Raw genomic sequence first — 14795 nt, 5'->3', positions numbered from 1 at the left:
CCTCTGGTCCGTCGTTTTGGTGGAGCTGCTGGAGGAGTTTGTGGCGGTGGCGGACTGAGGCAGGACGACACAGATCAGGTCCCCGGAGACAATGCCGCAGGACGACAGAGTCTGATCAGTGTCTGACAGAAGCTCGGAGCCGTTCAGAGACAAACTAAACTCTGTGTCTGCACTGAGAGACAAGCACACGTTCGTTTCACATCAGGGAAATTGAATGATTCCTGTAATCTAACATAACTTTAAATGTTATCATTCTCAACCAAGTGACACCTTGCAGTTTATCCTGTAATTCACTGCCAGCAGGCGTACCAAGGTTCCTTACAGATACAGTCCCACAACCACCAGAAAGAAAAAAAAAACGCACATATGCACAGAACTATGCATGAAGGATCTGGGTCCAGTGTCTGACCTGAGTGCATGAGAAGACAAGATAGTCTCCTTGATGAGATCTCTGAGTTCTTTTAAATTGGGCTCTTCTCCCAGTAGCTCCACCAGGCTGGTCTGTCGGTTGATCCGAATGCGTAGCTTCATGCTGTGGATGAAACATGATCACAGCTGTCATAGAAAGCCTAGTGATTCACCGTGTACCTAAACATCAAACAGATCAAATTCATCTGGTTTGTGTGCAGTGGCACTGCCATGTTCAAGCTGCTGCTGCTGCTGCAAAGTTGAAAGCACACAAATGTCCAAAATATCATCATGTTGTAGCATCAAGATTGCCTTCATTGGAACCGAGGGGCCTAGACACAACCATGAGAAACACCAAATTAGGTGTAAACATACTTTTGGCCTGATTCTCTTGAGGCCTGGAGCACACATAAAAACAAACCTTGATATGATTTTATTAACAAACTGGTACGAATTCTGTTCGGGTGAGTCCAGATTAGACACAGATTGGGTGGGGACATACCTTTTCCTAAAGCAGAGCATCTTTGAACATTTGTACTATTATTATGTACAAGGTTGACCTGCTAAAAGAACTATAAACAAAAACCTCGGAGTCGGACAGGGTTAATTTGTTCATTTAAACTTCAGAATTTGAAAGACACCACCGACACCTTAGCTAACTAAAAAACGCACATACGACAAGAAGAGATGAAAGAAGTCCAACGTTAGCATAAGTGAAACTTTGTTTTGGAAGAAATGAACTGTTTCGTTTTCATTTCTAACCAGAAACGTTAACGTTAGCTAACTAACGTTTTTCATTTGCTGCGCAGCAGTGGAGCCTGCTAACTTTAGATATTGTAAGATCGTTAATTTGTTTAAGCAGCGTTTCTGGTGATGAAATTGTTCAGAGCCTCCAAACGAAACACAAAACAACTTACATGATGAATTAACTCGATGGCATTCAACAGTTTTCATGACAATTCTCTGATAAATCGCACTGTAAACACAAACCAGGAGCGACCACACGGCTCAACATGTCGCTTCCGGCCAAGACTTTCAAAATAAACACCCCAATTTATTTATTTATTTACAATTTGTCTGCTTAAAGAAGAAAGAAAACCTTTCAGTGGCAGAGTTACCAAACATCACCTTAAGCCAGGAAGATTTTTGTCTACATTTGTTTCTACATTTTTCATCATCCATTTATTTGACATAGCTCAGGTTTCTTTATACATTTTTAAAAGATGTTTTAAAATCTTGGCTGCCTAATCACCCAATAGTAAGGAATTGTTACAGTGTAATGTAATGTGAAGCATTAAACAGTAAGGCGCTGTTTTGTGGTTATAGGCTATCATACCACAGAAATGCAGAATGCTATTTTACTGTAAAATATTATAACACACAATGTATCACATTTTAATATATTTGTCCATCCTGTTTGTTATTTTTAAAGTTATGCTTGATCATATTCCTTTGCTTTTTACAAACCCACATTGTCATTTATATACAGTATGAACTATATTATATTTGATGTTTTATTATTATTTATTTTATTGTTGATCATATACACTATAACAATATATTGAAACTATATTGCCTTTACTTAGTAATTTATCAGCTTTTGCGCAAAAAATACATTACAGTTATTTATAATAGTTTAGGGTATTACACTACATATTTTTTACAAATTGTATTTTTTGATATTTGAAGACATTTTCTTTATTTGTAATGTTTCTTTTGCTACTATGTTATATTCAGAGGTGTTCCTAATATTCTGACCCTCTCATGTATGTCAATGGGCAGGACAAAAATATAGAAACACCTCTGAATGTAATGTAGTCCATTACAACACCACCTTTAACTATGACCTCAATAATGAACATAGAAATGAATTTGTACATTTATGACACTCTCACCAAAAACTGAAACATTTTGAGCTTCATAAACACAAATGTGAAGGCAGACGTGTTGCATTGAAGTGCATACAGATGTACAGGTGGTCATAATGTTATGCTTGATCGGTGTGTATGTATATGATCTTTTATTTTTTTGTTATGTTTTTTGGTGACCAATCAACTTCCGACAAAAGTTATTTGACTACAGCCACCACAAGCGAGCTGTAGAGTGTTAAAGTCTGACTTTTATTAGAACCACCAAAAAGACTAAATATAACGCATATTTTATTAACGTATATTTAGTCTTCTTTTGAGTTTTAGTCTAACAACGACATTTTGTTTGCGTTTTGGATCATCTTCATGCGTCATGCTATTAACAATCGCGTTTTCTGCCTAAATACTTGCGGGCTTCCGTCTCTTCCTTGCTGCTGGCATTTGGCACCAAACAGCCGTTGAATCGCAGCGTTAATTTCTGTGAGTTATAACATTTCTGGATCCAGAAAATGAGCCGAAATTACAACGATGAGCTGCAGTACCTGGAAAAAATCAACAGTAACTGCTGGAGGATTAAAAAGGGGTTTGTTCCCAACATGAAGGTGAGAATCTGTTGGTTGTGGACGTGGTTAGCTGGTTAGCTTAAAGAGCTACTGTAATTAACTAATACAGTCGGTGAGCACGTCAGATAGTTTCATAGACTGTCACCATACAGGAAAACACAACTGAAAATACGACAATAATCATTTTAATGTAGTTATAACAATCAATAAAATTAAACATGAAATCTGCCTCAGATTTTAGTTGCACCTGCTAACGTAGCTCAGTGATGCAACCATTAGCCGTAAAATGTAAACCGAGTTAAAGGGAGGATCCTACTATTAATGTATAATCTGACATGTGTTATTTCACGTCCTGCAGTATTGGTAAGTAGGCGTCTTGAAATACAAGACCCTAATTTTCAGATTGAATTCAGCCCAAGTTTAGAACATTGCCAAAGCCGCTATTAATATTTGGAAGAGCAAAACGTCTTATTAGTTTTTTAAAGTACATAAACTCGCATTTTCAGAAGGATTAATAGAATGTGGGCTAAGATAAAAATATCAATAGATACCTACATAGTTTCATGAGAGGGTGGTAATCTCAAAGTTCACACCTTGCAGTTATGTAAGAGTCCTTAAACTGAAGTTTTTCTATGGGAGTTCCACACAAGAAGAGCAAAATTAGACAGTTGGAAGTGTCACATTGGACTTGAAAAAACTGGGATGGAAATGTGATGTTTTCTGACATTTTATAGATCATTAATAGATGATCTACAAAATAAATCAAAAGTTACACCTGGTGACATGGTGATGCAGCTGTTCACTGTGGAATGTCAGCTGAATGAAAGGGAGGATCCTACAGAAAAAGATATAATCTAATAAATGTACATCCTGCAGTGTTAGTAAGCACCTTAAAGAAGAAGCTGATTTGAACTCTGCACAAGTTTAGAATATGACTCTTCATGCTAATGGCGATATCTGAAAAACACCTGATTTTTCTTTTAAATATACAACAAGATACAACACAAACATTTTAAAACAGAAATTCAGTGACGATAATGTAAGATGAACACATTAACATTCATTAAGATAAAATGCCACAATAACAGTCTCCATCCTTCAGGTCGAAGGGATTTTCTATGTGAATGACTCTCTGGAGAAACTGATGTTTGAGGAGCTTCGTAACGCCTGCCGAGGAGGAGGTCAGTGGAGCTGTTTAACCCTGAAATCATCTCCACCAGTGTACACAACATCTCCTGCTGTGATTTACTCATACTGTATATTTTGTTTTCCCCAGGCGTGGGTGGTTTCCTTCCAGCCATGAAACAAATTGGCAATGTGGCAGCACTGCCTGGAATTATACACGTGAGTACCGGGATTACTTGATCTTTACAAAAGATTCAAAAGAGAAAAGTGTTAAAAGCTGGAAGATTGCTTGTTGCATTTTGTGTTTATCGTTCAGTCCACATTAGAGTGAAAGAACACAAGAAAGGAGCCACAAGGTCCCAGCTGGACTTTGGTCTGTGGGCAAAAAATAACAGCATGAATAGTTTTTATTCCTCAGTGAACTTCATCCAAAGTGCAGTAAAGAGAGAAACCTAAACCAGACCAGTATTTGCTGTGCCCACCCAGTCCACCTGCACACAGTGTTTCGAGGTACTGGGTAGGAAGCTTGTTCCAGTGTCTTGGAGACGCTGCCACAGTGCCTGTGTGGACGCAGGCTGTCTCAGTGTCTCTGCATGTGATTTCACACTGACTCCATGACGCTGAGGTCAAGGCTCTGAGGGGGCCAGACCATCTGCTGCAGGAATCCTGGTCCTTCTGGTCTCTGGTCTCTGAGCAGAGTTCTTTATTACTCTGGTGAAGGTCTGGGCTCAGTGTCAGGTTGCAGGATGGATCTGGGGCTGATCAGATCCCTAAAGTTTAAGACATCTAACATGTCAAAACCTTTTTGTGTGTGTTAAACCTCTGGATCGTCAGCATGTTTGTGTTCACACCGTCTGTTTAATCCATCCCAGAGGTCCATCGGGCTCCCAGACGTCCACTCTGGATATGGATTTGCTATCGGAAACATGGCAGCCTTCGACATGAACGACCCTGAAGCTGTGGTGTCTCCAGGTGCATCCCACTCTTCAGACAATTGTAGAGATGGAACATCCCTGAAGGGTTGTTTTAATATGGCTGTCTGAGGTCTGTGTCATGCAGACAGAAGGCTGTCACATGGGTCCAGTGTATTTCACTAGAGCAAGATGTGAAAATCTTTTCTATGTACTAATTCAAGAACGGAGTGAAAATCAAACCAGTCTAATTTTGAGATCCCGCCCTCCTAAGATAACAGTACCACCAAATGCAAAAGTGACTTTACCCAGTAAATGTCCAATATTTTAATTGGTATTAATTCATATACTTGTAGGACTCAAACATGTGAAATTGCAGCTTTGTTTTCTAATTCTGTATCCAGCTTGCTCTGATAAAGCAGCACTCCCTGGTCATTGTTCCTGCAGGTGGGGTGGGATTCGACATCAACTGTGGTGTCCGTCTGCTGAGGACAAACCTGGATGAGCGGGATGTTCAGCCAGTGAAGGAGCAGCTGGCCCAGTCTCTGTTCGACCACATCCCAGTGGGAGTCGGGTCCAAGGGAGTCATCCCCATGGGAGCCAAGTAAGGAGGGGCCCACTCGGGCTGATACCAGATCACAGCACAGAGCGTCTCAGCCTGTCTCACCTGTCTTACCTGTGTGTCCTCAGGGACCTGGAGGAGGCTTTGGAGATGGGTGTGGACTGGTCTCTGAGGGAGGGCTATGCCTGGGCCGAGGACAAGGAGCACTGCGAGGAGTACGGCAGGATGCTGCAGGCCGACCCCAACAAAGTCTCCTCCAAGGCCAAGAAGAGAGGGCTGCCACAGGTGGTTTCATCTGGAGTCACCTTACAGACACCACATTACACAGGGCAGTCACTGCAAAGATTCAATATGACAAACAGTTTGAATAAATAGAGCACAAAAATATTCTGCTCGCTTTCTGCTCTGAGGACACAAGTGCTCACCTGCCCCGGTGCTGCAGCTGATGCCTGCATGTTAGAGCCACAGCTGACTCTTACTCTTGTTACTTCCATCGGGCCTCCTTCAGAACCATCAACAGTTCAGTTCAGGGTTGCTGCAGGCCTGAAAAAGCTTTGAGTTCAGTTTCCTCAAAAAATAAAAGGCTTTTCGAATCTAATATCATTCCTAATATTCTGAACTCCTCATACAGTATATGTCAAGGGGGAGGACAAATAAGTAGACACCTGGGACTATGCTGCAGTCCAGTACAACACCACCCTCGGTAAAAACTGAGCTTCCTACAGACAGATGTTACCGCAGGGCTGTTGTGTTGGATTGCAGTCAGTTGTACGAGTGTACCTGATAAAGTGAAGGTGTTTTTGTGCGTTGAAGCTGGGGACTCTGGGAGCAGGAAACCACTACGCTGAGATCCAGGTGGTGGATGAGATCTACAATGACTACGCCGCCAAGAAGATGGGTATCGACCACAAAGGCCAGGTGTGCGTGATGATCCACAGCGGCAGCAGAGGCCTGGGACACCAGGTGGCCACAGGTGGGCGCAGTCTAACACAGCTGTCAGAGCAGGGCTTTGTGTCTCGACCGAGGAACAAACACACAAAGGTTTTCACACAGTCTGGATTTGTCAGAACACCTGGAGTCCAGGTTCAGTTGGAAACCTCCCTTACTCCATCTGCATGATGTCAGAACAAACCTGTGAGTGTCCTGTTGTCAGCTTCACACAGTTCAACGCTGCCAGGAAAGCAGAACACATGAAGAATGACCCCAGTAATTGTTTGTCACAGGCCACCACAGTTTTTAAAGTTTCTTTCAAAACATTTGTGTGGTCCAGAGACAGAGATGATGTGTGCAACATCTGTAAACATGTTGGTGTTGTTGACAGATGCTCTGGTTGCCATGGAGAAGGCGATGAAGCGGGATAAGATCACGGTGAATGACCGACAGCTGGCCTGTGCTCGTATCACCTCAGAGGAAGGCCAGGACTACCTGAAGGGCATGGCTGCTGCAGGAAACTACGCCTGGGTCAACCGTTCATCGATGACCTTCCTCACCAGACAGGTGTGTACACAGCTGAGCAGGCAGGGCTGTTCGCTGGGGCCCGGCTTTCTCACATTACTGTATTTTTCAGGCCTTTTCTAAAGTGTTTGGCACCACGCCGGATGACCTGGACATGCACGTCATCTACGACGTTTCGCACAACATTGCTAAAGTGGAAGAGCACATGGTGGATGGGAAACAGAAGACTCTGCTGGTCCACCGCAAAGGATCCACCCGAGCCTTCCCCCCGCACCACCCCCTCATCCCTGTAGACTACCAGGTACACACAGTCCAGCAAATCCTTCGGGCTGGGTGTAGGGGGTGTAGGGTGCTGTTGGAGATCTCAACCTACCACTTCTGTGTTTGATCAGCTCACGGGTCAGCCGGTGTTGATCGGAGGGACGATGGGCACCTGCAGTTACGTCCTCACAGGGACCGAACAAGGAATGACAGAAACGTTCGGCACCACCTGTCATGGAGCAGTAAGAGTCCCGTCCTTCAGTTAGCAACATTTTCTAATAGTGCACGGACCGAGAGAGCGAGACAACGTCGTCTGGTTGTGGTGGGCCTCAGACTGAGGCTGGGCGAGAGGCCGACTGCTCCGCATGTAAACGGCACACTTTCAGACTTGTCTGTTGTTTCAGGGTCGCGCTCTGTCTCGAGCAAAGTCCCGCAGGAATCTGGACTTCCAGGACGTCTTGGACAAACTGGCTGACATGGGCATCGCCATCCGAGTGGCTTCACCCAAACTGGTCATGGAGGAGGTGAGCAAACTCCCGAACACCGGCATTTAACTTTCAGTTAGCTCCAAGTGTGACTAAAAGTTAATAGAGATACTGAATTTATTATGTGAGGATCAGTTTGTTTTACCAAAGTTCACTTTACACAACATCTTATGTTAGTGATCAAGTTTCATTCTTGCATATTTCAGAAGGTTAGGGTTATTGTATTTGTGTTATTTGTAAAATAGTATGGACTTTTCTTTTGTACTTTTATTCACTACACAAATACATACAGTCAGGGAAAAAATTATTTGAACCCCAGCTGATTTTGTAATTTTGCCCACTAACAAAGAAATGATCAGTCTATAATGTCAATGGTAGGTTTATGTGAACAGTGAGAGACACAACAATAACAAAAAAAAACCCCAGAAAAATGCATTACAAAAAAAGTTATACATTAATTTGCATTTTCATGAATGAAATAAGTATTTGATCCCCCATCAGTCAGCAAGCTCTCTGGCTCCCAGGTGTATTTTATACAGGTAACGAGCTGACATTGGGAGCCCTCTCAGCTCGTTACCTGTATAAAAGAGACCTGTCCACAGAAGCAATCAATCAATCCAGATTCCAAACTCTTCACCATGGCCAAGACCAAAGAGCTTTCCAAGGATGTCAGGGACAAGATTGTGGACCTACACAAGGCTGGAATGGGCTACAAGACCATCGCCAAGCAGCTGGGTGAGAAGGTGACAACAGTTGGTGCGATTATTCGCAAATGGAAGAAACATAAATTAACTGCCAATCTCCCTCGGTCTGGAGCTCCATGCAAGATCTCACCTCGTGGAGTTTCAATGATAATGAGAACGGTGAGGAATCAGCCCAGAACTACTTGGGAGGAACTTGTCAATGATCTCAAGGCAGCTGGGACCATAGTCACCAAAAAAACAGTTGGTAACACACTACGCCGTGAAGGAATGGAATCCTGCTGTGCCCGCAAGGTCCCCCTGCTCAAGAAAGCACATCTACAGGCCCATTTGAAGTTTGCCACTGAACATCTGACTGATTCAGAGGAAGACTGGGTGAAAGTGTTGTGGTCAGATGAGACCAAAATCGAGCTCTTTGGCATCAACTCAACTCGCCGTGTTTGGAGGAGGAGGAATGCTGCCTATGACTCCAAAAACACCGTCCCCATCGTCTAATATGAAGGTGGAAACATTATGCTTTGGGGGTGTTTTTCTGCCAAGGGGACATTTGTAATGCATTTTTCTGGATTTTTTTTGTTATTGTTGTGTCTCTCACTGTTCACATAAACCTACTATTGAAATTGTAGACTGATCATTTCTTTGTTAGTGGGCAAACTTACAAAATCAGCTGGGGTTCAAATAATTTTTTCCCCCACTGTATTTAAGTTTTTGTTGGTTATTAATTTAAAAAGTGCTTTCAAGTTGTTTATATATTTTTGTTCATTTCATTGAACTTTAGTTTTTATTTTCTGAAGCTCTATTATATATTATAAAGCTCTATGCTTCATTCCCAGGCTCCTGAATCATACAAGAACGTGACAGATGTGGTCAACACGTGTCACGACGCCGGGATCAGCCAGAAGGCGATCAAACTACGACCCATCGCTGTGATCAAAGGCTGATGCTGCAGTTAGACAATTTAGTGCAAATCAAGGTTGTGGACTCATGATGCAGGAATCTAAGTTCTTTTTCCTTTTGAAGTGAATTTATGTTGAGAAACTGCAGAGGAAACAGGAAACTGAAAATCTGATTTCTGACCTTTAAAATGTTTAGTTTTTGCCAAATAAAGATCATTTCAGAAATGAATTTAACCTAATATGCTTCAACAGCATTTCTGTGACGTGTCCATAAGTGCAACAGAAATATTTTTGAAAATTGTTTGATTTTCCTGTACATGAATTCACTGTGAACTCCAAACTAAAAGTTGTCCTTGATGTATTTTTGAATAGTTGTAACTTCTCTGATGAAGACAGTTGAAAGGAGACTGAGTGGAAACCCAACCAGCAGGGTCACTAATCAATCAGCTGATCATTGTCCTGATGATCTGATTGTTCCCAGAATGTCAGACACTGAGTAAAAGTCCCACTGTGACTCTCCAGAGCCAAAGGTGGCGTCTCCAAATGTCTTGTGTCCAACCAGCAGACTCACAGAGACTCAGCTGATTCTCATGTCTGACAAAGAAAAGCATCAGCTCCTCACATTAAAGAAGGTGGAACCAGAACATGTCGGTGAATGTTGCTTCTAAATTTGATTTATTTGATTTGATTTATTTATTCTTAAATAGCTGAGGTTCATTTTCTACCAGTGAACTGACTCATGGCTGCAGCTCTAGGTCACTGAGTGGCTTCATGAGGACGACACAGTGAGTCGGACACAGAGGGTCGGACACAGTGAGGGGATCTGGTTCGGAAGCAGGACGTTTCCTCCTCTGATAGAGGAGACCTGACACTGCTCTGGAGACACTTTCCATCTGTGTTACAGTGGTTTTACAATATATTTTACAGAGATCCTTCATAGAGGTGGCACACAGTTCATCAGACAAACTGTTGTAGGAATCTACTGAACCTCTTTAAAATATTTATATTGAGTTATGTTTGAAGATTTCAGTTTTTTGGTCACAAACACATCATCTTCTTTTCACAGTTGCCTATAAGAAAAATGTAAACCACCACTGGAGGTATACTTATGCAGGTTTTATTAATGCTGTTTGCCTGTGTGACCACATGTAACTGAAAGCAACAGGCACTTTCTCTGCTCTTCCAAAGGCAAACATTCACAGAAAATCTACCACATCTGCAGCTAAAGAACAAGTGAAAACAAATTAATGAAATTACAAGGAAAGCACTAAACCTGACCCTGTGACGCTGACAGAGGAAACAGTAGGGTGACTGAGGTGAAACAGGAGCTCCGGAGTCATGATATCCAAAGCCTGACAAGAAAAATATCTCTTCAGTTCAGGGTTTTGCATTTTTCACATCAGCAAAAAGATCAGACAGTGTTTACAGTTATTTTGTCTCCCGTCACCTGGTTTTAACTGTTGAACAGCTCCTTCACAGTATTGCTCACAGGAAAGCATTGCGTCATTAATGAGTCGATCATCCTGAACCGTCACAAATGCTTCAGTATAAAAATCATCGAGCTGCTTCTGTACATGGGCAAATTCATGTTTTTACACAAGATGTACAGGAGTGCTTCCTATGAAGGTGTGTTTTTATGGAAGCTCGTTAACGCCAAAAAAAGTTTGGAATGAAACAAATAAACATACTTCTAATTCAAGATTGTCTTTAGTCACAATTACAAGAACTAAATAATGAATTCATTGATTTAACTTAAATCAAAATCTTGATTCAGTCAAGTTATGTTAGTACATTAAATCAAGGTGACAGTAAATTAAAGTGTACAATTAGGTCAGACATTTGACTTTTGGTACAATTAGAAGATTTAGTTTTACTAATTCAACATTTTGAGACCATTTTACTAAATTAAAATATGAAAAGGTCCAATCACTTTTCAAGTCAGGTTATGAGGTCAAAATTTGAGCAAATTAGAATTATAAAAATAAAAGTCAAAATATAACTCTAAATAAAAAAGTCAAAATATAACTCCAAAGCTAACACTAAGTCAACATTTACAAGTCAAAATGGGATCAAGTCAAATTATAAGTTCCATTATACGTTTAAGCTTTAGTCTCTGTTTAAGTATTTTTATTGTCATCATTCCTAACTTCTTTTTTTTTTAAGCAGAAACAGATTTCCATGTTTAGTTTCCAGATGGGAATGAAGATTTAAAAAGAAAAAACCTGAACCTAGGAACTTTATTTACATTTTTAACATCATACTCTGTTATTTACAGTTTGTTCCTCCAGTTTATGTTCATTTCCATCTGAAATTAAAACAGTGTCAGTCATACTTGCAAGAAACTACAATATTCCATGGACTATTACTCTTCAGTTTTACCATAAACCCAGTGTGGCTGCGAACAGCCCATCTTCATCAGGTCAGGTAACAAATAAACCAAGTGGCTGAGACAACTTAAATCAACCATCCGTTCTCCTCAATGCGTTCAATCAGAAAATCGGCGCCATGTTTAAATAAAAATACTGTGTCAGCCCTTATTTTGTGTCCATTCTAAGGCAGCGAAGGACGTTTTAAAATGTGGTTTCTAATGTTACGGTTCAACTATAATAAAGCTTTAACTTCACAAATCCTACGATAATACGTTTTCCACACAGGTAGTGTCTTCTCCTCCAGGTCTGTGTTTAAGCCCTTTTCATGCGACTCAAAGTTTTAACAAATTTCTCCACAGTTCTGATCAGGAAGCGAGCTCCTCCGTGCCTCGAGTCCACGTGGACAGCTCGTCTCGTTTCGTCTGGAGGGATTTAACTGTCCGCCAACCCTCTCCCCGACTTAGACTGGGTTTTGTTATATACTCTTTAAGTGCAAACGCTGCTCCTAAGTTACGTTTTCTTGTTAAGTGGCGGCCACCTTCTGTGAAGAGTCCTTTCAGTCCAAGTGAACTTCCAGTTGTATTTTCTACAGCTTTGCTCTCTGAAAGAATGCCTGCACAGAGAGGAGGCAGAATCATCAGGTGAGTTAGAAGTCGAGTCACTGACAGCAGCCAGCATCACACATTGTAATGAACACACACACACCTTAATGTAGTTTTTCAGGACTTTGACGTCCGGCTGCTGAAGCACCTGACACAGCTCCTGAGCGCCGGAGAGACAACATCACAGACTGTTACTGTACACACAGACAACACAAACTGGGCTGCAACCCACTGTGGTTTCTTATTAATTGCTTGGTCTATAATAGGTTACGAATAACCAACAGCCATTAAAGGCATCATCAGCAAATGACAGGAGCGCTGCACAACACTTCACTGCAGGTGAGGTTTAAAATGACAGGACCAACACCTGCACCACCAACATGAGGCAACAAGGGCTGGAATTAAAATTAGAACTGGCGTAAAAACAAAAACATGAATCACTCTTAATAAAAATAAATAAATCAATCTCTGCAACCGAGTCTTTCTTCGGATGTTTCCCAGCATCTTACCTGTGAGATTTCTGGAGACACCTGAAGTGAAGGCAGATACTCCTGCTGTAAGAACTGAATAAACTCCGGCCCCTACAAGAAGAGACAATACAATTATTTATGTCTAACCACAGTCAGAAGGAATTCCTCCCTGGTTTAAAATACGAGGATTCTTTATGTGAATCCAGACAAACTGCTTTTACCCGTTTGAGATGAATCATCTTCAGTGTGAGAGCACACTCAGAGAGTGTCTGCAACACAAAGACCAGTGGTACTGAAGTTTAAGGGGAAAACTATGTAAATTGGATGTTTTTAGGCTGGACTCTTGTACAGAGGCTCACCAGTACTGTCTGAGCATCTGAGAGGTCAAAGGTGGGTTTGAGAGGAGCCAGGAAACATGCAGGGACGATGTTCTTGTAGATGAAGTCGGGGAAGCCCACCATGCCGTCTTTGCCTCCTGCAGAACAGAAAACACCAGAAGACAAACACAAAAAACAAAGCCATGAAATTTAGGAGGAGGTGGAAAACTAAACCACAGCTTGATGCATTTCTAGATTTTCTCACCCCAGAGCTCGACCAGTTTGGAGAGGATGATGAAGCAGGTCTTTTGAGCGATGGGGTCGGGGAAATCCACAGCTCCCTGGATGATTGTGAACACAACCCGCTCTATGTTTTCTGCTTCTGCAAACACAACATTCACAAGATTAAACAGCTTCCACTGTGCTTTGGCAGGAAAGTCTGTCTGCAGCTCTGATTATTGGCCTTTACTTCCATCACCTCAACAACAAACGGTTTGAACATCCAGGGTTATTCTCAGGTTTGGAGGTCAAGGGTGCATTTAAAGCTCCGCATGATTGTAACATACAGTAAAATGAATGAATTTCATGAAGTCCATTAAAGCAATACCTTTGGAAAATATGTTTTATTTTCTTGCCGACAGATGCTCTGATCAATTGCACTCATTATGATGCTACAGCCAGAGCTGGTTAGCTCATCTTAGCATAAAGAGGGGGAACTGGCTAGCCTGGCTCTGTCCTAGCAGCACCGACACCTTCCACCTGGTCTACAGGAGTTATACACACAAACATCCTATCATACAACTGAAATTAGGCAGGTAACATTAAGGTTCCTGAGGGATTGTTTGGTTGTACACGTGCCAAGCTGTAAATCCCACATTAGTACCACAAACAAACCTTCACTGTCGCTGTTTAACTCACCCTGGTTGGCCATCACCTCGTTCATGCCACTTCCTGTGATGGTCTGGATGAAGCTGAAGTAGCTCCTTCTCAGCATCTGTTTTTCCAGAGCTGCTGTCTGGTCGTTGTCCTCCGCCGGCCGCGCCAACACCTCGAAGATGGCGAGCACCAGCGGCATGAAAACCTGCTGCAGGAAGGGAGACACCTGCCGCTGCCATGGCAACGGGAGAAAAAGCTCAGTCACCATGGGAACTACAATCATCATACAGTTGGTTACGGGTTTATACCCATGTGTGTCTGCTTTTAGCTTTAATCTCGGTCTGAAACGAAGATTGTGCTACAGCTGTCTAAGATGAGGGATGACAACGATTTGTCAGTTACTGAACGTTTGCTGTTAATAACTGAATGAATTAAAAATTATTAACCGACAGAAGACGGCGAGGCCGTGCTCTGTCACACAACGTACTGCAACTGTGGTGCTGAGGTTGAGGACAAACAGCGCTGCATTCTCTGGACTGGTCAAGCTGGTCAGACAGTATTTGTACTTCCTGAAATATGTAGTAAACAATGACCAGACTTTCCAGCAAACCTTGAACTTGGCCGTGATCTGGCTGATGAGTGGGATGAACTCCTGTAGATCTTTGGCCTCACAGTCCTTCAGCATGTGCTCGGAGGCGGCGGGGACGAAGGGCAGCACCTCCTCCTCCAGGCAGATGATCATTCGATGTAGGAAGGAGCGAACCGAGCTGCGCAGCACCCCCCGCTGGATGGGGCAGCTCAGTGCAGGCAGGAAGGTCTGCAGACAGTCCCTGTAGACCTCTGTACAGCCACACTGCTTCACCGTCTGCTTGTTGCTGAACGCCTTGCTGGTCCGACTGCCAAAAGAAGCGGGGGCGGGGGGGGGT

General features: G+C 42.4%; 3 protein-coding genes across 5 annotated transcripts in view; 1 reads left to right on the top strand and 2 right to left on the bottom strand.

Annotated features, from left to right (window-relative positions):
- fbxo7 (F-box protein 7) overlaps positions 1–935 on the bottom strand; it is a 9892-nt gene extending 8957 nt beyond the window's left edge. Inside the window, exons 1-3 of the mRNA XM_020613441.1 lie at positions 911–935; positions 410–532; positions 2–172 (exon numbers count right to left, since the gene is read on the bottom strand). Coding sequence (XP_020469097.1) covers positions 2–172; positions 410–532; positions 911–930 — 314 coding nt within the window. The 5' untranslated portion in view covers positions 931–935. The remainder of the gene's footprint in view (position 1; positions 173–409; positions 533–910) is intronic.
- Positions 936–2622: 1687 nt separating this feature from the next.
- Positions 2623–9474, top strand: rtcb (RNA 2',3'-cyclic phosphate and 5'-OH ligase). The gene is made up of 12 exons (XM_020613394.1): positions 2623–2878; positions 3942–4020; positions 4116–4183; positions 4837–4936; positions 5323–5479; positions 5566–5722; positions 6251–6410; positions 6759–6934; positions 7005–7193; positions 7285–7395; positions 7558–7677; positions 9173–9474. Exons 1-12 carry the CDS (start codon positions 2786–2788, stop codon positions 9278–9280), a joined length of 1518 nt encoding a protein of 505 aa, XP_020469050.1. The 5' UTR covers positions 2623–2785; the 3' UTR covers positions 9281–9474.
- Positions 9475–11249: 1775 nt separating this feature from the next.
- The window catches only part of xpot (exportin, tRNA (nuclear export receptor for tRNAs)), a 15194-nt gene continuing 11648 nt past the window's right edge, over positions 11250–14795 (bottom strand). For 2 of the 3 annotated variants that reach the window (XM_020613484.1, XM_020613485.1), the window contains exons 18-25: positions 14480–14765; positions 13912–14101; positions 13259–13375; positions 13036–13151; positions 12898–12945; positions 12716–12787; positions 12310–12366; positions 11250–12217 (exon numbers count right to left, since the gene is read on the bottom strand). In XM_020613484.1, the coding sequence (XP_020469140.1) occupies positions 12191–12217; positions 12310–12366; positions 12716–12787; positions 12898–12945; positions 13036–13151; positions 13259–13375; positions 13912–14101; positions 14480–14765 (913 nt within the window). In that variant the 3' untranslated portion in view covers positions 11250–12190. Of the gene's footprint in view, positions 12218–12309; positions 12367–12715; positions 12788–12897; positions 12946–13035; positions 13152–13258; positions 13376–13600; positions 13758–13911; positions 14102–14479; positions 14766–14795 lie in introns of those variants that run through there. The other variant, XR_002275971.1, reaches the window with a different exon arrangement.

The sequence above is a fragment of the Monopterus albus genome, unplaced genomic scaffold (assembly GCF_001952655.1).
Source record: "Monopterus albus unplaced genomic scaffold, M_albus_1.0 scaffold134.1, whole genome shotgun sequence".
Lineage (NCBI taxonomy): Eukaryota > Metazoa > Chordata > Actinopteri > Synbranchiformes > Synbranchidae > Monopterus > Monopterus albus.
This window is presented reverse-complemented; position numbering and strand designations above follow the sequence as displayed.